This window comes from Ahaetulla prasina, chromosome 2 (assembly GCF_028640845.1).
Source record: "Ahaetulla prasina isolate Xishuangbanna chromosome 2, ASM2864084v1, whole genome shotgun sequence".
Lineage (NCBI taxonomy): Eukaryota > Metazoa > Chordata > Lepidosauria > Squamata > Colubridae > Ahaetulla > Ahaetulla prasina.
The window spans coordinates 72,767,532-72,783,786 of NC_080540.1; the positions used below are offsets into that span (position 1 = coordinate 72,767,532).

General features: G+C 45.0%; 1 protein-coding gene across 1 annotated transcript in view; it reads right to left on the reverse strand.

Annotated features, from left to right (window-relative positions):
• The window catches only part of STAB1 (stabilin 1), a 139,278-nt gene that overhangs the window by 107,114 nt on the left and 15,909 nt on the right, over positions 1-16,255 (reverse strand). The window contains exons 4-7 of the mRNA XM_058173998.1: positions 13,506-13,591; positions 12,336-12,405; positions 4,535-4,630; positions 3,499-3,615 (exon numbers count right to left, since the gene is read on the reverse strand). Of these exons, the coding sequence (XP_058029981.1) occupies positions 3,499-3,615; positions 4,535-4,630; positions 12,336-12,405; positions 13,506-13,591 (369 nt within the window). The remainder of the gene's footprint in view (positions 1-3,498; positions 3,616-4,534; positions 4,631-12,335; positions 12,406-13,505; positions 13,592-16,255) is intronic.

A 16,255-nucleotide genomic window follows, 5' to 3' on the forward strand; every position in this document is an offset into this window, starting at 1 on the left:
AACTCATAAACAAAGGGCAGCCAGCAGCTCCAAATAAGCAGAACTTATTAATTAATATTACTTTAATCATTATTAATTATTAAATAATTAATAATTATATTTTTAATAATTATACTTATTAAGGCCATCTTCAGTCTGACCTAAGCATAGTACATAAAATCATCTGATCCAAACTAGACTGAAGAAAATACGACTTCAGTAACAGAGTGCTGGAATGCACTACCTGACTCTGTGATTTCTTCCCCAAATCCCCAAAACTTTAACCTTAGACTGTCTACTGTTGACCTCACCCGATTCCTAAGAGGTCTGTAAGGGACGTGCACAAGCGCACCAGCGTGCCTACCACCCCTGTCCTAATGTTTTCTTTTATTCGTATCTTTTACATGTATTTATAATTATATTTACACTTGTATCTGTCATAAAATACATGCTTGATGAAAATAAATAAAGAAATAAAATAAACAATAGGCAAAGATAACCTTTAATTTATAAAAGATTATCCTTTTATATAATTTACTAGCAAAGGAGAACATTCCTTGGTAATTTATAGAATAGAGCAGCAACCTTAAACACTCTAAGAGCCACAAAGGTCCTAACCGGAAGCCCCCATTCAATTCTGGAGTCAACTGGAAGTTCAGTTCCCTCATCATATCTCATCCTAGTGTGGCATCCTTTTTCCTCTGCTGACCGGAAGTCTGGTTCCCCCACCATAGAGTCCCATCCTAGCACAGTGTCCTTTTTCCTCTGCTGACTGGAAGTCTGTTCCCCCACCATAGAGTCTCCTCCTACCGCAACATCCTTTTTCCTCTACCTGTCCTAACCACCCAATCAATTGAGGAGCTGACCAGCAACAGGGAGCCGCAGCAAAGAGTTGAAAGAGCCACATGAGGCTCCAGAACCACAGGTTGCTGACCCCTGGAATAGAGTATGATAATCTATTCCATATATGGATGACTTGAAGATAATCCAATCAGTTCCAAATGTAGGCACCCAATTAATTTTAGAAATGACACAAGAGGAATAAATGAATAACAGGATTGTGGTGTCATGATTTTTTCTGCTTATATTCTGTGAATTGACCAGATTAATTCATTATAAAAATATGTATTCTATCACAGTCATAGAATCAGAGAACTGGAAGGGCATGCATCAAGTCCATTTTCTATTCAGTACAGGAACCTGTACAGACCCCTGACTGAAGGCTGTCAGGACAAAAGGGCCACGTGATCTTGCTGACTCAGAGTCAATTTTTGAAAAACTATAATTCACAAACTCTTTCACATGAACTGATACTAAACTAGATGCTCAGAATCATGCATGCATTTGCTTTCTCAACGAAGAGAGTCCTTTGGATCTGTTACATTTTGCTTCTTATTTTTTATTGATGTTTTTAACCAGTCAATATCATTTCAAATGCTATTTCTCTCTTCTGTTATGCAGCTAGAGACTTCTCAAAGATTTAATGAAAATGGCAAGATAGGTAGAGGGCAATTTGTGAGGTTTGGAGACTGGCTCCCCACTGCAGGTATTCTGTACCTGGCAATTTGTGTATAGTTGTGTAGGAAGAAATATCCATCTGGTTCAGTTCCAAGCTGGGAGAAAGGCACTGGAGACAAAATGGAGGCTGGAGGCTGATTGGAAAGACGGTCTATTTATTGATGAACAGAACCACGTTTGTGATTCTGGTGCAGCTGACCACATGGAGTTGAGAATGAGGGATTTTTATACCTTTCCTGGGCTTTGTATTTGAGCTTCCTGTTCCTATGCAAGAACATGTATTCTATTGGCTGTTGTTAGAATCCCAGGGGCCCATGTAGGGGTTATGTAGGGATCATAGTTGGCTCTATAGGCAAAGTACAAATCTTAGGTGTTTGTCTGAGCTAAGTTTGGTTGAAGTTTTTGAGGGCAATGTAGTGAAGGGGCTTGTGTTCTGAAAGTGTGTTGGGTAATTCCTATTGGGGCTTAATGGCTTTCGTCCTGTTTTGGCTCTTAGGTGAGAGTATTTGCTTATGAATAGAGATATCTAGATATTTGTCTTCTTTCAATAAGCTCTTTATCTCTTAAGTGCTGACATCTGTTGAGGGCTATTAAGAAAGGTGGGGGAGGCTTTCTGTCTCCAAGAGCATGTTTCCCCATTCCTCCTTTAGGGAAATATAATATTCTGCCTTTTTAATATTTCCTAAAATATTTCATTCTTCTAGGAGAGGGTTAGGTGCTAACTTTCTAAAGTTGCTTTGCTCAAATCTCTCATATTGTAGGGTACAAATGTAAATAAAAGTAAATTCAGCATTGGTGAAAAATATCTTTGATTTAAAGAAGTCTCTCTGAGTTGGCTATGCCTGAGAACTTCAAATACCTTCTGAGGACTCCTGAAAAATTAGTCCATTTGTCCTAGTTAAGAGGCTGAGGTGTGAACTATTTCTAAATCACATTTCATGCCTGCTATGAATTCTTTAGGCAGCACTGTGGTTTTGGGTCACTTACATTCTCTGTGCTTAAAGGACTTCCAGAAAAGATATCCTAATGATGTCTGTAGCAATAACTGATCTTTATATTCACAAGCCAACTGCAATATTTATTTTTATTTATTTATTTAAAAGATTTATGTCACAGCTTATCTTAAGCAACTCCGGGCCACTCACCCCAGAGAAGATACAGAAGGTAAAACAGAAGATTAAAATAAAATAATAAAATAAAATAAAATGTAAAGCATTTTTCTGGTCCCCTTAATTGCTGTGGTTGCAGTCTGCAGGCTGAAGCAGGCTGTGTGGCAGAGCGCCAGTTTCCCCAGTGACAAATTAAATATGCAAAACAAAGCCTCCTCTGTGATGGTTTTATGAGGAGGTGGTGTCAAGTGGTAGAGAGTGAGTGTGTGATCCATGTGTGATAGTCTTTATAAACTGCATTAATGATTTACCATTGCAGCAATGGCAGGAAGATACTATAAATCACTACTCTAGAAGACTAGCCTCCCATATGAAAGAGCCCTTTTCTATTTTCAACAATTAGAGGTGTTTGAAGTGTTATTTAATTCAGAACAATACCACTTGTACAAGGAGGAGCATCAACAGGCTGAGGCAAAGCCCAAGTTTCATAGAAACACACACACAATTTTTTTTTTCAGAAGGAACCACTTAGTGTTTGTGGAATGCTGAAAGTTGTTGGCAGGAGAAATGAACAATCAGTTGGCAATGAGAATGATATAGAACAATTTATCCAGCCTGGTTTCTTCCAGGTATCTTGAACTACACGTTCCATCATGCCTTAGCATGTTGATTGAAAACGAGTGAAATGTAGTTCAACACTGTTAGGAAAGACTGGAATAGAATGCTCTGGAAGGACACATGGTTGATGGCTGGAACCATTGAAGAATGTTTTCTATTATTTCTTGTAGATCTCATTGTATGAATTCTGCTTACAAGAATTATAAAGAAGACACGTATGGAGTATTTTGAAATGCTCTAACATGCTACATAAAGATTCAAGGTTTCCTCTCACCTAGACAATAAATCCCGATTTTCTTGTAGCCTGGAATACAATCACACTCAGCCTTCCCATTCTTTACCACACAAAGGGAGTTGGCTTCACAGATTACACCACCACAATTGGGAACTTCTGGAATCACAAAAGCGGATTATTTGAAATTAGAGCCTCTAAAGAACATGAAATATCTTTTACCTCCATAGCTACAGGTATCTGAAAACTGCATCTTGATTATGCAGAGGGATTTATGAGGAATTATTCGCAGGATTCCAATCACTTAGATGTGCCTTCATCAGAAAACAAAAACTATATTTTGTGTTCCATTTTGATTGTTTCTTTATAGTTTGTCTATTTTAAAACAGACTCCCCAGGGTTAGAAATTTAATTAAAAGCACAACATATTTACACACAATCAGAATAGCATGTAATAAATCTTCTACTCTACTGCTTTAATTTGCTTTCCCACTGTAGAACTAATCTATTTATCCATAGGCAGCAAGCAGAAATCTCTCTCTCTCTCTCTCTCTCTCTCTCTCTCTCTCTCTCTCGTTCTCTCTCTCTTTCTGTGTGTGTGTGTGTGTGTGTGTGTGTGTGTGTGTGTTCTATGAGTGTGTACAGGGCAAACAACAAGGGTCAGTAATTTTTTAATCTCTTTTCCTCTCTTATTTATTAACAACCCAGAAACTAAATACTGTATGGGGCTCAGACTGTCCTGAATACCTGTTGAAGATTTATTTCTAAATGAGCTAAAGAAGCTTCTAGGATGAGAAGAAAAACATCTTCAAAGAAAAATAAAGAAAGTCTAGTTATCTCTTGAAAAAGCACCTTTGGGACAACCATGACCTAGATGACTGAGAATCTCTATAGATGTTTATTCCTAAACTTTAACATGTTATTTATTGTCTAGCTAGCTAGCTAGCTAGCTAGTCTATCTATCTATCTATATATATTGTCCCAGATGATGTCCAAGCTATGCTAGTTATTTCTAAAACTACCTGATGGTGAGATCTGAAGACAAAGGAGTGTAAAAGGTAAACTCTTGTGCACTTACCTTGGTCACACTTGGGGCCAGCGTAGCCAGCATAGCAGGTGCACTTTCCATCTCCAGAGGGACCATGGTTGCAAATTCCACGTTGACACTCACATACTAAGCAAGAGAAGAGGATTAAATAATTCATACTTAAGAGTCCTATCAAAAATGTTCCAATCATTAATGTAGCCCTAAAAATATGCTGGGAGCAGGGAAGCTTTAGCAAGAAGCTCATTGGCTACCTTTGAGCCAATCACTGTTGTTTGGATAAATCTTCTTTAAGGAGTTACTGTTAGAGAGATAAAATTAGCATTGTGCATCCTCTCTTGAGCTCCCAAAGTAAAGTAAAGGTAAGCTGCTAAAGTAAAGGTATATAAAAAGCAAGACAACAAAATTAATAGAATTAAAGTTAAAATAAGCCATTAATATAGTTAAAGTGAAAATCTTTGTAAATACAGGGAGAATGAGAGCTAAACATACCTATGAGTGCAGTTCATAGCCTTTTGCCAGCCTTTTGCCAGTGTTTTTAAAAGGGTTTTTGCTGATCATCTATATAACTGTGCAAGTTAATAGCAGAAGAGATGGCCTGGCTAATATTTAGGCCTTGTAGCATTTAGATCTTCAAAGGTCAATATTATCTTGTAAACTATGCCTGCTAGGCAACCCAGTGTGGATCTTTCACTACAAGCACCATGTTAACTCAGTGGAGGGATTCAGCCGGTTCATACCAGTTTGGGCAAATCGGTTGTTAAATCCCCTCCCCCCCGCACACTATTAAAGTGGATCCTGGGTGCTGCAATGGAGAAATGGTCAATGGAGCGGCCGGCGCGAGGGAAGGAGAAGACTGCTTTCCTTCTTTCTCTTCCCTGCTCTTCCTCCTTCCCTTGTGATGGCTGCTTTGTTTCCCATTTCTCCATTGCAGCGCAGCATCCAGGATCCACTTTGATAGCCGGGGGAGGGGATTCATTTAACAACTGGTTTGCCCAGGGTCAGATTGGCCATTGTGGGAGGCTCGTCCCACATGTGTGGTGGAGTTGGAGAACAAGGATGGGCCAGGACAGCCAACCTGACCCTGGTTGAACTGGTTATTAAGTTATTTGAATCCCACCACTGTGTTATATTTTGTCCCAATCATCAGCCACCTGACCTCAGATCACTTACAATTTCCAAGCTGTTTGCAAGTTTAAGTGTTTTGAACTGCCACTATATGACTATTTTAGAAAGATTGAAAATAGATATATTGGTGGGATAGCTCAGGCAATAGAGAAGCCTGTTATTAGAACACAAAGCCTGCAATTACTGCAGGTTCGAGCCCGGCCCAAGGTTGACTCAGCCTTCCACCCTTTATAAGGTAGGTAAAATGAGGACCCAGATTGTTGGGGGGGCAATAAGTTGACTTTGTAAAAAATATACAAATAGAATGAGACTATTGCCTTATACATTGTAAGCTGCCCTGAGTCTTCGGAGAAGGGCGGGGTATAAATGTAAACAAAAAAAAAAACCAAATATCCTTGTTATTCAACCAGCCTCTGAAAAGCCAGTGATGATTGGAGAGCCAGGAGCACTTTAATCTTCATGGAGAAGAATAAGCAGAAAAAACTTGATCTTATTTGAGAGTTACTCTAATAGTAAAAAAAAATGCAAAGGCTCTGCAAGCTCCTTTGGTATTGACTAGCGTTTGAAAGCTATCACAAAGGCCTTGTAAAAGATATTTAAATGCTATGTTTATACCTACAAAGACCAGAATCATGCAAACCAAGGTATGCCCTGGAATGGAAGCAAAGGTTAGACTTGAAAGAAACAGGATAGCAACAGTATGGACATTTTTGAACTATGGTGTGGAGGGAAACTCCTAAGAATACTTTGGACAGCCAAGAATACAAACAAATGAAACATCAAACAAACAACCCAAAGTTCTCACTCAAGGCACATATGACAAGGCTGAAATTATTATATTCTGGACACATTCTGTGAAGACTTAGCTTCCTTTAAAAATCTATAACACTGGGAAAAGCAGAAGAAAACAGAAAAAGAGGAATAGCAAAACAGGGAGGAAGATGAATGGACTCAATTACATTGGTGATGAGGGCATCACTAAAAGATCTGAAAGATCAGATTAGGGATGGATTGTCATGGAAAAAGTCTATCTATGTCAGGGCTGTCAAACTCCTGGCCTGTGAGCTGGATGAGTCACACGCTGGCCACACCCATGCCCAGTTTAGCGAAGGGTGGGAAAAGTCCCGATAGTCACGTGATGCTGCAATAACATTGCAGTTTGACACCCCTGATCTATGTGATTGCTAACAGTGAACAACAATTTTTCTGGTACATAATCAAGAGTTCAACCTTTTCTTTACCAATAGCACCTCTATCTTGCTTGGAATTAATTTAAGCCTGTTCTATTCAATATTGATACTAGGTAGTGTTTGAGAATAGTCATAGTTTCCTTGAAGATTGAGGTCTAGAGTGGTCCAGCTGGGTGTCCCAATCTTCTACCAATCCATTTCATTATAGCAATAGCACTAGTAATAGCACTTAGACTTATATACCATTTCATAGTGCTTTTACAGCCTTCTCTAAGTGGTTTACAAAGTCAGCATAATATTGCCCCCAACAATGTAGGTCCTCATTTTACCCACCTCGGAAGGATGGAAGGCTGAATCAGCCTGGTGAGATCTGAACTGCTGAACTGCAGCTAGCAGTCAGCTGAAGTAGCCTGTAGTGCTGCACTTTAACCACTTTGCCACCTCAGCCACTTATCCTCAGTTGCTTCATAAACCAGGGTGCTGATAAAGCTTCTGGTGAGAAGGCACTTAGGAACTATAGTGTCAGCTATTCTGAGTTATCACTGTATTCTGCAGATCAGGGATATCAGAAGTAATGTAGACAATATAAGAAATTTCCAAAAGTATTAAGAAATCAATCATATCCATCAAATACTTGCCCCAGAACATTTTAACTGATTGTACATTCTACAATGATTTATAGTGCCCATTACTATTATCATATGCCTATGATTTCTGTGCGCATGTCCAAGATGGCGGCCGCACCGCTGAACAGCTGATGCGGCGGCGGGCCTATTTCGGGCCAGACCGGGTGGGGGGGGGTCTTTTTGACAGCTTGGACCCCCCGCCCGGGTAGAGGAGAGTGCGGTGAGTTGGAGGATGGGCAAACTGAGGCGGGGCGTCTCCGGGTTCCCTTAGGAGGAGTCCCGGAGCGCTCTCCCTCCGGCGGTGCGGCCGACGATGGCCGCGGCGGCGGCGGCCCGGCCTTTCCGAGCGCGCGGGCCTTTCCCAGCGACGGCGGCGGCGGCCCGGCCTTTTCCAGCGGCCGGGCCTTTTCCAGCGGCGCCAGCGGTCCGGCCTCCTCCAGGCCGGGCGGCAGCGGCCTGGCTGGGCGACAGCGGCCCGCCTTTTCCAGCGACGGCGGCGGCGGCGGCGGGCCTTTTCCAGCGGCGGGCCTTTTCCAGCGGCGGCGGCGGCGGGCTGGCCTGGCCCTGCTGTGGGAGGGGCTTAGAACCTCTCTCCGCTTTGTTACGCCTCGTCTGTGGTGGCGGTGGTGTGAGCAGCCTGGCCTTTTCCAACAATGGCGGCGGCCGAGTTCTTCAGTGGCGGGGGCCTGGCCTGGAGGCTCTTTCCCCCCGGCAGCGGCAGTGGCGGTGGCGGTGGCGGCGGTGGCGGCCTGGCTGGACCGGCTTGGCCAGGGCCTAGCCTGTTGGTGGTTGACTGGGTCCGGCGAACCGTGGCTTGACCCAGCAAACCCGACGGGTGAGTGGCCTATTCCAGCTGGAGGCCTGGCTTGGCGGCCACGAAGAGGCCCGATGGTCGCCTTCTTTGTCATCTTGAAGGTTGTCCCCGGGTCCAGGGACGCCTCGCTACCATCTGGAGGAGGCCTATGGACCGTCTTTGGGGGCTTTTTTGAATCCTTTCCCCCCCCCCCGGATTTGGAGAGAGATGCCTCGTCGGTAGGGGATCTTTTGAAGACCTTTGGTCCCCAACAGGGGGAATTGAGGATTGTCCTGGACAATCCTAGCCTGTCTATTGTAGGACTATATCCTCTCTCCCCAGCCATAGACCACCCCTCGGGACTGGAGATGAGGGGTTGGAGCTCTGACTGAATCATGGCGGTTTGTTCATCTACCGCCCAAGACCTATATCCCGGCTGTCTTCTACTCGGAACTACTGGCGCGTCAATTTCCATCTTGACAGGTCCAGGATGGGTCTGTTTGCCGGACTTTTATCATGCGGACATTTACAGCGGCTGACCTTCTTGCCCTGCGAGACTCCCTCTCTCATGGTCTGGCCCCACATTATCGAGGCCCATCTTGAGGACGGGTTTGGAACCCGAGATGGCATGCCAAAATAGGAGACTCAGGGATTTTAATTAATTATTTTAATAGGGTTTTAAGGGAATTTTAATGGGACTTTTAAGGGAGGTGGGAACTGACGGGTCTGGGTTGGAAGGGGAGGTAGTGTTGGGTGGGGTGGAGGGTTAGGATGGGTGAGGGGTAGCCCGTCGGGAGGAAACCAGTTCCAGCGCATGCTCGTGGCGACTATCAATTGGGTTCGGAGGTTATGGGGAGTGTGTTCCTTTGTGTGAGGTGAGTCTATTTGCACGGTAAGTGGGAGGGGCAGATATGGCGGAAGGGGATCGTATCGACATAGGGGTCACGCGTTCGATGTTTGCAGGCGATCGCGTGCCCCGATCCCCCTGACTTCTCCCGTTCCCCGGATGGCCAAGACCCTCAGAGCCTGGGCCTTCGTCTGATGTTATGCAACGCACGGTCCGTGGCCAATAAGGCCCCCCTAATACATGATCTGATTCAGGGGGGTGCCGCGGATATTATAGGCGTTACGGAGACCTGGTTGGGCACTGAAGGGGGTGTGCCCCTGGTCGAGATGTGCCCACCGGGTTTCCGTGCATTCCATCAGCCGAGGGCCCAGGGTAGGGGTGGAGGGGTGGCGGTTGCTATTAAAGAGAGTCTAGAGCCGAGGGAGACCACTGTACCTCAGATTGCCGGGTGTGAATCCCTCTTTGTGAGGTGGGGTCATAGATGTCAGATGGGCTTGCTGGTCGCGTACCTGGCTCCTTGCTGCGTGACAGCTGCCCTGCCCGAGCTCCTGGAGGTGCTTGCCGGGGTGGCAGTGGAGACCCCCAGACTTTTAGTCATGGGGGACTTTAACTTGCCATCTGCCGGCTCGTCATCGACGGTAGCTCGGGAGTTCCTGGCCTCCATGACGGCCTTGGACCTGACTCAAGTAGTGGATGGCCCCACTCACATCGGGGGAGGCACACTGGACCTGATTTTTGTCTCTGGTCAGTGGTTGAGAGATCTGGACTTAAAGGAAATAGTCATTGAACCTTTGTCATGGTCAGATCACTCTCTCCTTCGCCTGGACTTTCTGACCGCTACCCAACACCGCGGGAGGCGGAACCATTACGGTGGTACCGTCCCAGGCGCCTGATGGACCCAGAGAGGTTTCGGACGGAGCTTGGGCCACTTCCTGAGGTCTGGCTCACGGCACGGCAGAGGAACTAGCTGCAGCCTGGGAGCGGGCTGCGGCTGGGGCTTTAGACCGTGTCGTGCCTTTGCGACCTCTGACCCGGCGCAGATCCCAACCGGCTCCTTGGTTCTCCGAGGAGCTGAGGGGATGAAACGCGGAGAAGGCGCCTAGAGAGTTCCTGGAGGTCCAGCCGTTCAGAGGCTGATCGGACACTAGTTAGATCCTATACCAGGACCTACCTAGTGGCACTGAGGAAGCGAGGCGTTCTCGCCTCCTCCCTCATTGCGTCGACAGATAACCGCCCAGCTGCCCTGTTTGGGTGACCCGCTCCCTCCTTCACCAGGGGAGCGGGATGACCCGATGCGGGACGTGCTGAGGAGTTTAACGGTTATCTATCGATAAAATCGTTCAGCTTAGGGACGGTCTGGACCAAAATTGTGGCGATTCAGGCGAGGTATCTGAGGCGGTCTTGGTGATGTTGTGTGGGATGAGTTTGACCCTGTGACTCCGAGGACATGGACAGGTTGCTGGGTAGATTGAATGCCACCACGTGTTTACTGGACCCGTGCCCCTCCTGGCTGGTGCTGGCCACTCAGGAGGTGACACGAGGCTGGCTCCAGGGGATTACGAGTGCTTCCTTGTTGGAGGAGTCTTTCCGGCCGCCTTGAAAGAGGCGGTGGTGAGGCCCTCCTCAAGAAGCCTTCCTGGACCCGGCTGTTTTAGGTAATTATCGTCCGGTCTCAACCTTCGCGGCGAAGGTTGTAGAAATATGGTGGCATATCAGTTTCCCCTGCACCTGGAGGAAACTGTCTATCTGGACCCGTTCAGTCCGGCTTCCGACCGGTTACAGCACTGAGGCGGCTTTGGTCGCGTTGGTGGATGATCTCTGGAGGGCCAGGGATGAGGGTTATTCCTCTGCCCTGGCCCTATTAGCCCTCTCAGGGGCTTTTGATACCACCGACCATGGTATCCTGCTGCGCCGGTTGGGGGGGTTGGGAGTGGGAGGCACCGTTTATCGGTGGTTCTCCTCCTATCTCTCCGACCGGTCGCAGACGGTGTTGACGGGGGCAGAGGTCGACCCGCGGCGCCTCACTTGTGGGGTGCCGCGGGGTCGATCTCTCGCCTTCTGTTCAACATCTATATGAAGCCGCTGGGTGAGATCATCAGTGGCTTTGGTGTGAGGTACCAGCTGTGCGCTGATGACACCCAGCTGTACTTTTCACACGGGCCACCCCAATGAAGCTATCGAAGTGCTGTCCCGGTGTTTGGAAGCCGTCGGGTCTGGATGGGGAGAAACAGGCTCAAGCTCAATCCTCCAAGACGGAGTGGCTGTGGATGCGGCATCCCGGTACAGTCAGCTGAGTCCGCGGCTGACTGTCGGGAGCGAGTCATTGGCCCCGATGGAGAGGGTGCGTAATTTGGGCGTTCTCCTGGATGCACGGCTGTCTTTTGAAGATCATTTGACGGCCGTCTCCAGGAGAGCTTTCCACCAGGTTCGCCTGGTGCGCCAGTTGCGCCCCTTTCTAGACCGGGATGCCTTGTGCACAGTCACTCACGCCCTTGTGACGTCTCGTCTGGACTACTGCAATGCTCTCTACATGGGGCTCCCCCTGAAGGGCATCCGGAGGCTGCAGTTGGTCAGAATGCAGCTGCGGGTGATAGAGGAGCCCTCGTGGCTCCCAGTGACACCTATCCTGCGCAGGCTGCACTGGCTACCTGTGGCCTTCCGGGTGCGCTTCAAGGTGTTGGTGAACGTCTTTAAAGCGCTCCATGGCATAGGGCCGGGTTACTTACGGGACCGCCTGCTGCTACCAAATACCTCTCACCGACCCGTGCGCTCTCACAGAGAGGGACTCCTCAGGGTGCCGTCGGCGCGACAATGTCGTCTGGCGACACCCAGGGGACGGGCCTTCTCTGTGGGGGCCCCCGCCCTCTGGAACGAGCTCCCCCCAGGACTTCGTCAACTTCCGGACCTCCGAACCTTTCGCCGCGAGCTCAAAACTTACTTATTTATCTGCGCTGGACTGGGTTAGTTTTTTAAGTTATGGGTTTTTAAATGGGTTTTACTTCCAAATTTTAATTATGGCCAATTTAAATAAGTTTTTTATTAGTATTTTAATTGTATGTATTGTGCATTTTACTTGGCTGTGAACCGCCCTGAGTCCTTCGGGAGAAGGGCGGTATACAAATTTAAATAATAAATAAATAAATAAAATAAATAAATGATTTGCCCATCAGCTCATTCAAATTCTACTTTAGTTGACCAGCAGCCATTAGCTTGATTCATTTCAGTGAGATCCTGGGCTTGAGATGCTTACCAGATTGACAGTCAGGGCCAAAATGATTCTCATCCTTGCACTGTTGGCATGCAATGCCACCATAATTTGCCTAAAGAAATTAAAGAGATCAACATTTTACAATGGCATTTTTATGTTCCATTGGAGGCAACTAAGACAGAAGAAGGAAGGAAGGAAGGAAGGAAGGAAGGAAGGAAGGAAGGAAGGAAGGAAGGAAGGAAGGAAGGAAGGAAGGAAGGAAGGAAGGAAGGAAGGAAGGAAGGAAGGAAGGAAGGAAGGAAGATTTTGGCCTCCCTAACAATAAAGCTGATGAAATCGTAGTCCTCCAAGGGCTGCAGAACTACAACTCCCAGCAGATCTTTCACCGATGTTGCTAACAAATGTTGCTGGAAGGTGTGTTTCAGTAACACTTGGGAGACCACTAATGGCTTATTTCTGTGGAATAATGCACAGTATACAAAGAATCTATCCACATATATTATTATCAATTTGAAGCCTTGGTAATGTTAAAATTAAATCTCCTTTGTTCTTTCAAGAAGTCACTATTGTATAAACAATAGGTTTTGTTTTTTTTTAAAAAGGAACAGACTGTATTTAGAAGAAAGGAGGATCAATTACTTAAGGCAACGTAGATCATAAAATGAACAGTCAATGTAATGTAAATGTTTCATTTAATCATTATTCCAGAATAGGGCGCACACGTAAAGAAGAAGATGGCACTGAATCAAGTTTCTTCTAAGCCCTCGCATGCTCCATCCACAATTCCTCTTTTCATTTGTAATCAAGAGTATCCAGGAGAGAAGCTGGCTGAATTAGAATCCTCTCCGTTCAATAAAGGAAACTTAGCAATGTAATAGATTATCCTATTTGGAATAGGATAATCAGCGGTAATTGCCCCTTGCACGCAGTTGCCAAATGATGCATAAATGTTTTGGTGAAAAGAACAAAATATTACAAAAAAAAATTATTTAAAAAATGGGGGGACTTGGAGAAGAAGCAAAACGTTTACAAAAAACAAAAAAACAAGGAAGTCCAGTTGCCTCTTGAAAAAAAGCATCTTTGGGAAAACAACCATGGTCTGGATGACTGACAATCTCCATAGACATGATGCACCAGAAGAATGGTCTTCGGTATAAACTGTCTAGCCTACTGCTAGTAATACATTCTTGGAGAAAATAAACCCAGTCTTACATTACAAATGCAAGTTCCGTTATTCGCAATGCCATCCAAGCAGGTTCCATGTTGGTTGCACATGTTTCCAGGTCCACCAGGACATTCTATAAAAGGAAGAGAATTACCCATGTTTAGTTTGATTTAAAAACTGTGTCTTAAAAAGTGTGTTTTGATTAAATGAACCATAGTGGCACAGTTGTTAGAGTGCAGTAATGCAAGCTACTTCTGCTGACTGCTGGCTGACTGCAATTTGGCAGTTCAAATCGCACCAGGCTCAAGGTTGACTCAGCCTTCCATCCTTTCAAGTAAAATAGTAAAATGGGTAAAATGAGGACCCAGATTATCGGGGGCAATATGCTGACTATATGTAAACTGCTTAGAGAAGACTGTAAGGACTTCTGGCAGTGATGTCATCGTGGAGCAGGGTAAGGGAACGGATTTCTGTCCCTAAACCCTGAAAAATCTTCCCTAAGAGCCCACTTTTAGGGCACTATCGACCTTGGAGGGAATCGATAAACTAAAGATGAAATTCCGTAGGCACTGGGGATGGAAAGCAACCACCCGAGTAGTCAGGAGCAGCACTCTTAAACTGGTGGAGAGGAAGTCGGTCTTTATGGCCAGATGAATACTGCACAAGTGGGAAGCAAAGAGTGAAAAGCACAGCAGTGTTTGACAGAGGAAAAACCCCAGAAGTTTAGAGGCATGTGATAAAGAGAAAGCGCGGAAGAGAAAAAGGCAGAGAGAGAGTGACACAGCATGTCTGGGAAGGCGGCTAAAATGGAGTAAACTGCAGATTGGAGAGATAAAATACACTGAGAACAGCGCACAGCAGTTTGGGGCCCAGATTGAAATCCACAAATTGCAACGATTGGTGAGTGAGAGACTTAAAGAAAAATGAGCTGAGATAAATAAAAGGAGATGAAGAGAATTTGAAAACATAAATAAGGATGGATTAGAACTAAAGATTTAAAATTTGAACTGGAAAATAGAGACTAAAACTACTGGCTAATGAAATATAATTTGGCAAGATAAAAGATTTGTGAAATTTGAACTTTGATGGACAAATACTTCTGTAAAATGGAATAGTGGATTGATTGGACTTATAGAAGGGGAGGGAAAAACAAAAAGAGGAGAAGAAGCAGAAGAAGAAATAAGAGGAGCCATCTGGTGGAATTGTGGATATATTAAAAGCTGAGTCTGAAGAGGAAATTGGAAATAAGACTGATGTAATATTGCAACACCTTGGTACAGATGATAAATCGAATGGAACTGAATGAATTATTGAACTGAATTAAGTTGATTATTGGATTAACTGGAATAATACTGGATTTATATTGACAACTTTATATATTTATATCAATGTTGAGTAAAGAAATATTGTTAAAATTTAGAAATTAAGAGGAGTATAAAAAAATAGAACTGTATAAATATATGTATTACATAGGGTGATTAAGAATTCGCCAAGACACTTCCAATTTTACGCGGGGAAAAACCCGAATAACCAAAGACCTACATATATATATATATATATATATATATATATATATATATAAATATATATATATATATATATATATATATATATATATATATATATATATATATATATATATATATATATATATATATATATATATTTTTCTGAGGTTTTCATGGTGTTTGTATGTAGGTCTTTGGTTATTCAGGTTTTCTCCCGCGTAAAATTGGAAGTGTCTTGGCGTTTCGAAGTCTCATTCGTCATCTTCAGGCTTCAGCTTCGTGCTTCTGGGAGCAATGTGTGATTGCAGCTGTTTCTTCCTTTTTAACTGCTAGTGGGAGTTTGAACTGACTGGGTGGGAGCTTGGCTGTGCTCTGATTGGATGGGTTTTTTTTTGCTTTGATTGGATGGGGGTGTGTCCTGTTTGGGTGGGGGCTTGGTTCTGCTCAGATTAGTCTGAGTTGCAGAGGGATTTGAGCTGGTGAGCTGCATTGCTGTTGTTTGGCTTCATGTTCATGACCATATATATAGGTCTTTCCCAGAAGCATGAAGCTGAAGCCTGAAGATGAAGAATGATACTTCGTCGAAACGTCGCCAAGACACTTCCAATTTTACGCGGGAGAAAACCCGAATAACCAAAGACCTACATACAAACACCCACGAAAACCTCAGAAAACATATATATATACAAACATATATATATACAAACATATATATATACAAACACCAAAGCTGAAACCGATGTCCTTTCCAAAGGATTCAACTTTGCAGTCACTCCCAAATACATCCCCACCGAAACCATTATATGCGGAGTTGAAACCAGCCTGACCAAAATCAACCCCGATGACGCTAACAAAACCAGACTCGAAATCACCAACATCCTCTGCAGCAGCAAGCCACCCAAGAAGGGGAGAAGACGCCTAGAGAGTTCCTGGAGGTCCAGCCGTTCAGAGGCTGATCGGACACTAGTTAGATCCTATACCAGGACCTACCTAGTGGCACTGAGGGAAGCGAGGCGTTCCTACGCCTCCTCCCTCATTGCGTCGGCAGATAACCGCCCAGCTGCCCTGTTTGGTGACCCGCTCCTCCTTCACCAGGGGAGCGGGATGACCCGCTATGGGACGTGCTGAGGAGTTTAACGGTTATCTATACGATAAAATCGTTCAGCTTAGGGACGGTCTGGACCAAAATTGTGGCGATTCAGACGAGGTATCTGAGGGCGGTCTTGGTGATGTTGTGTGGGATGAGTTTGACCCTGTGACTCCCGAGGACATGGACAGGTTGCTGGGTA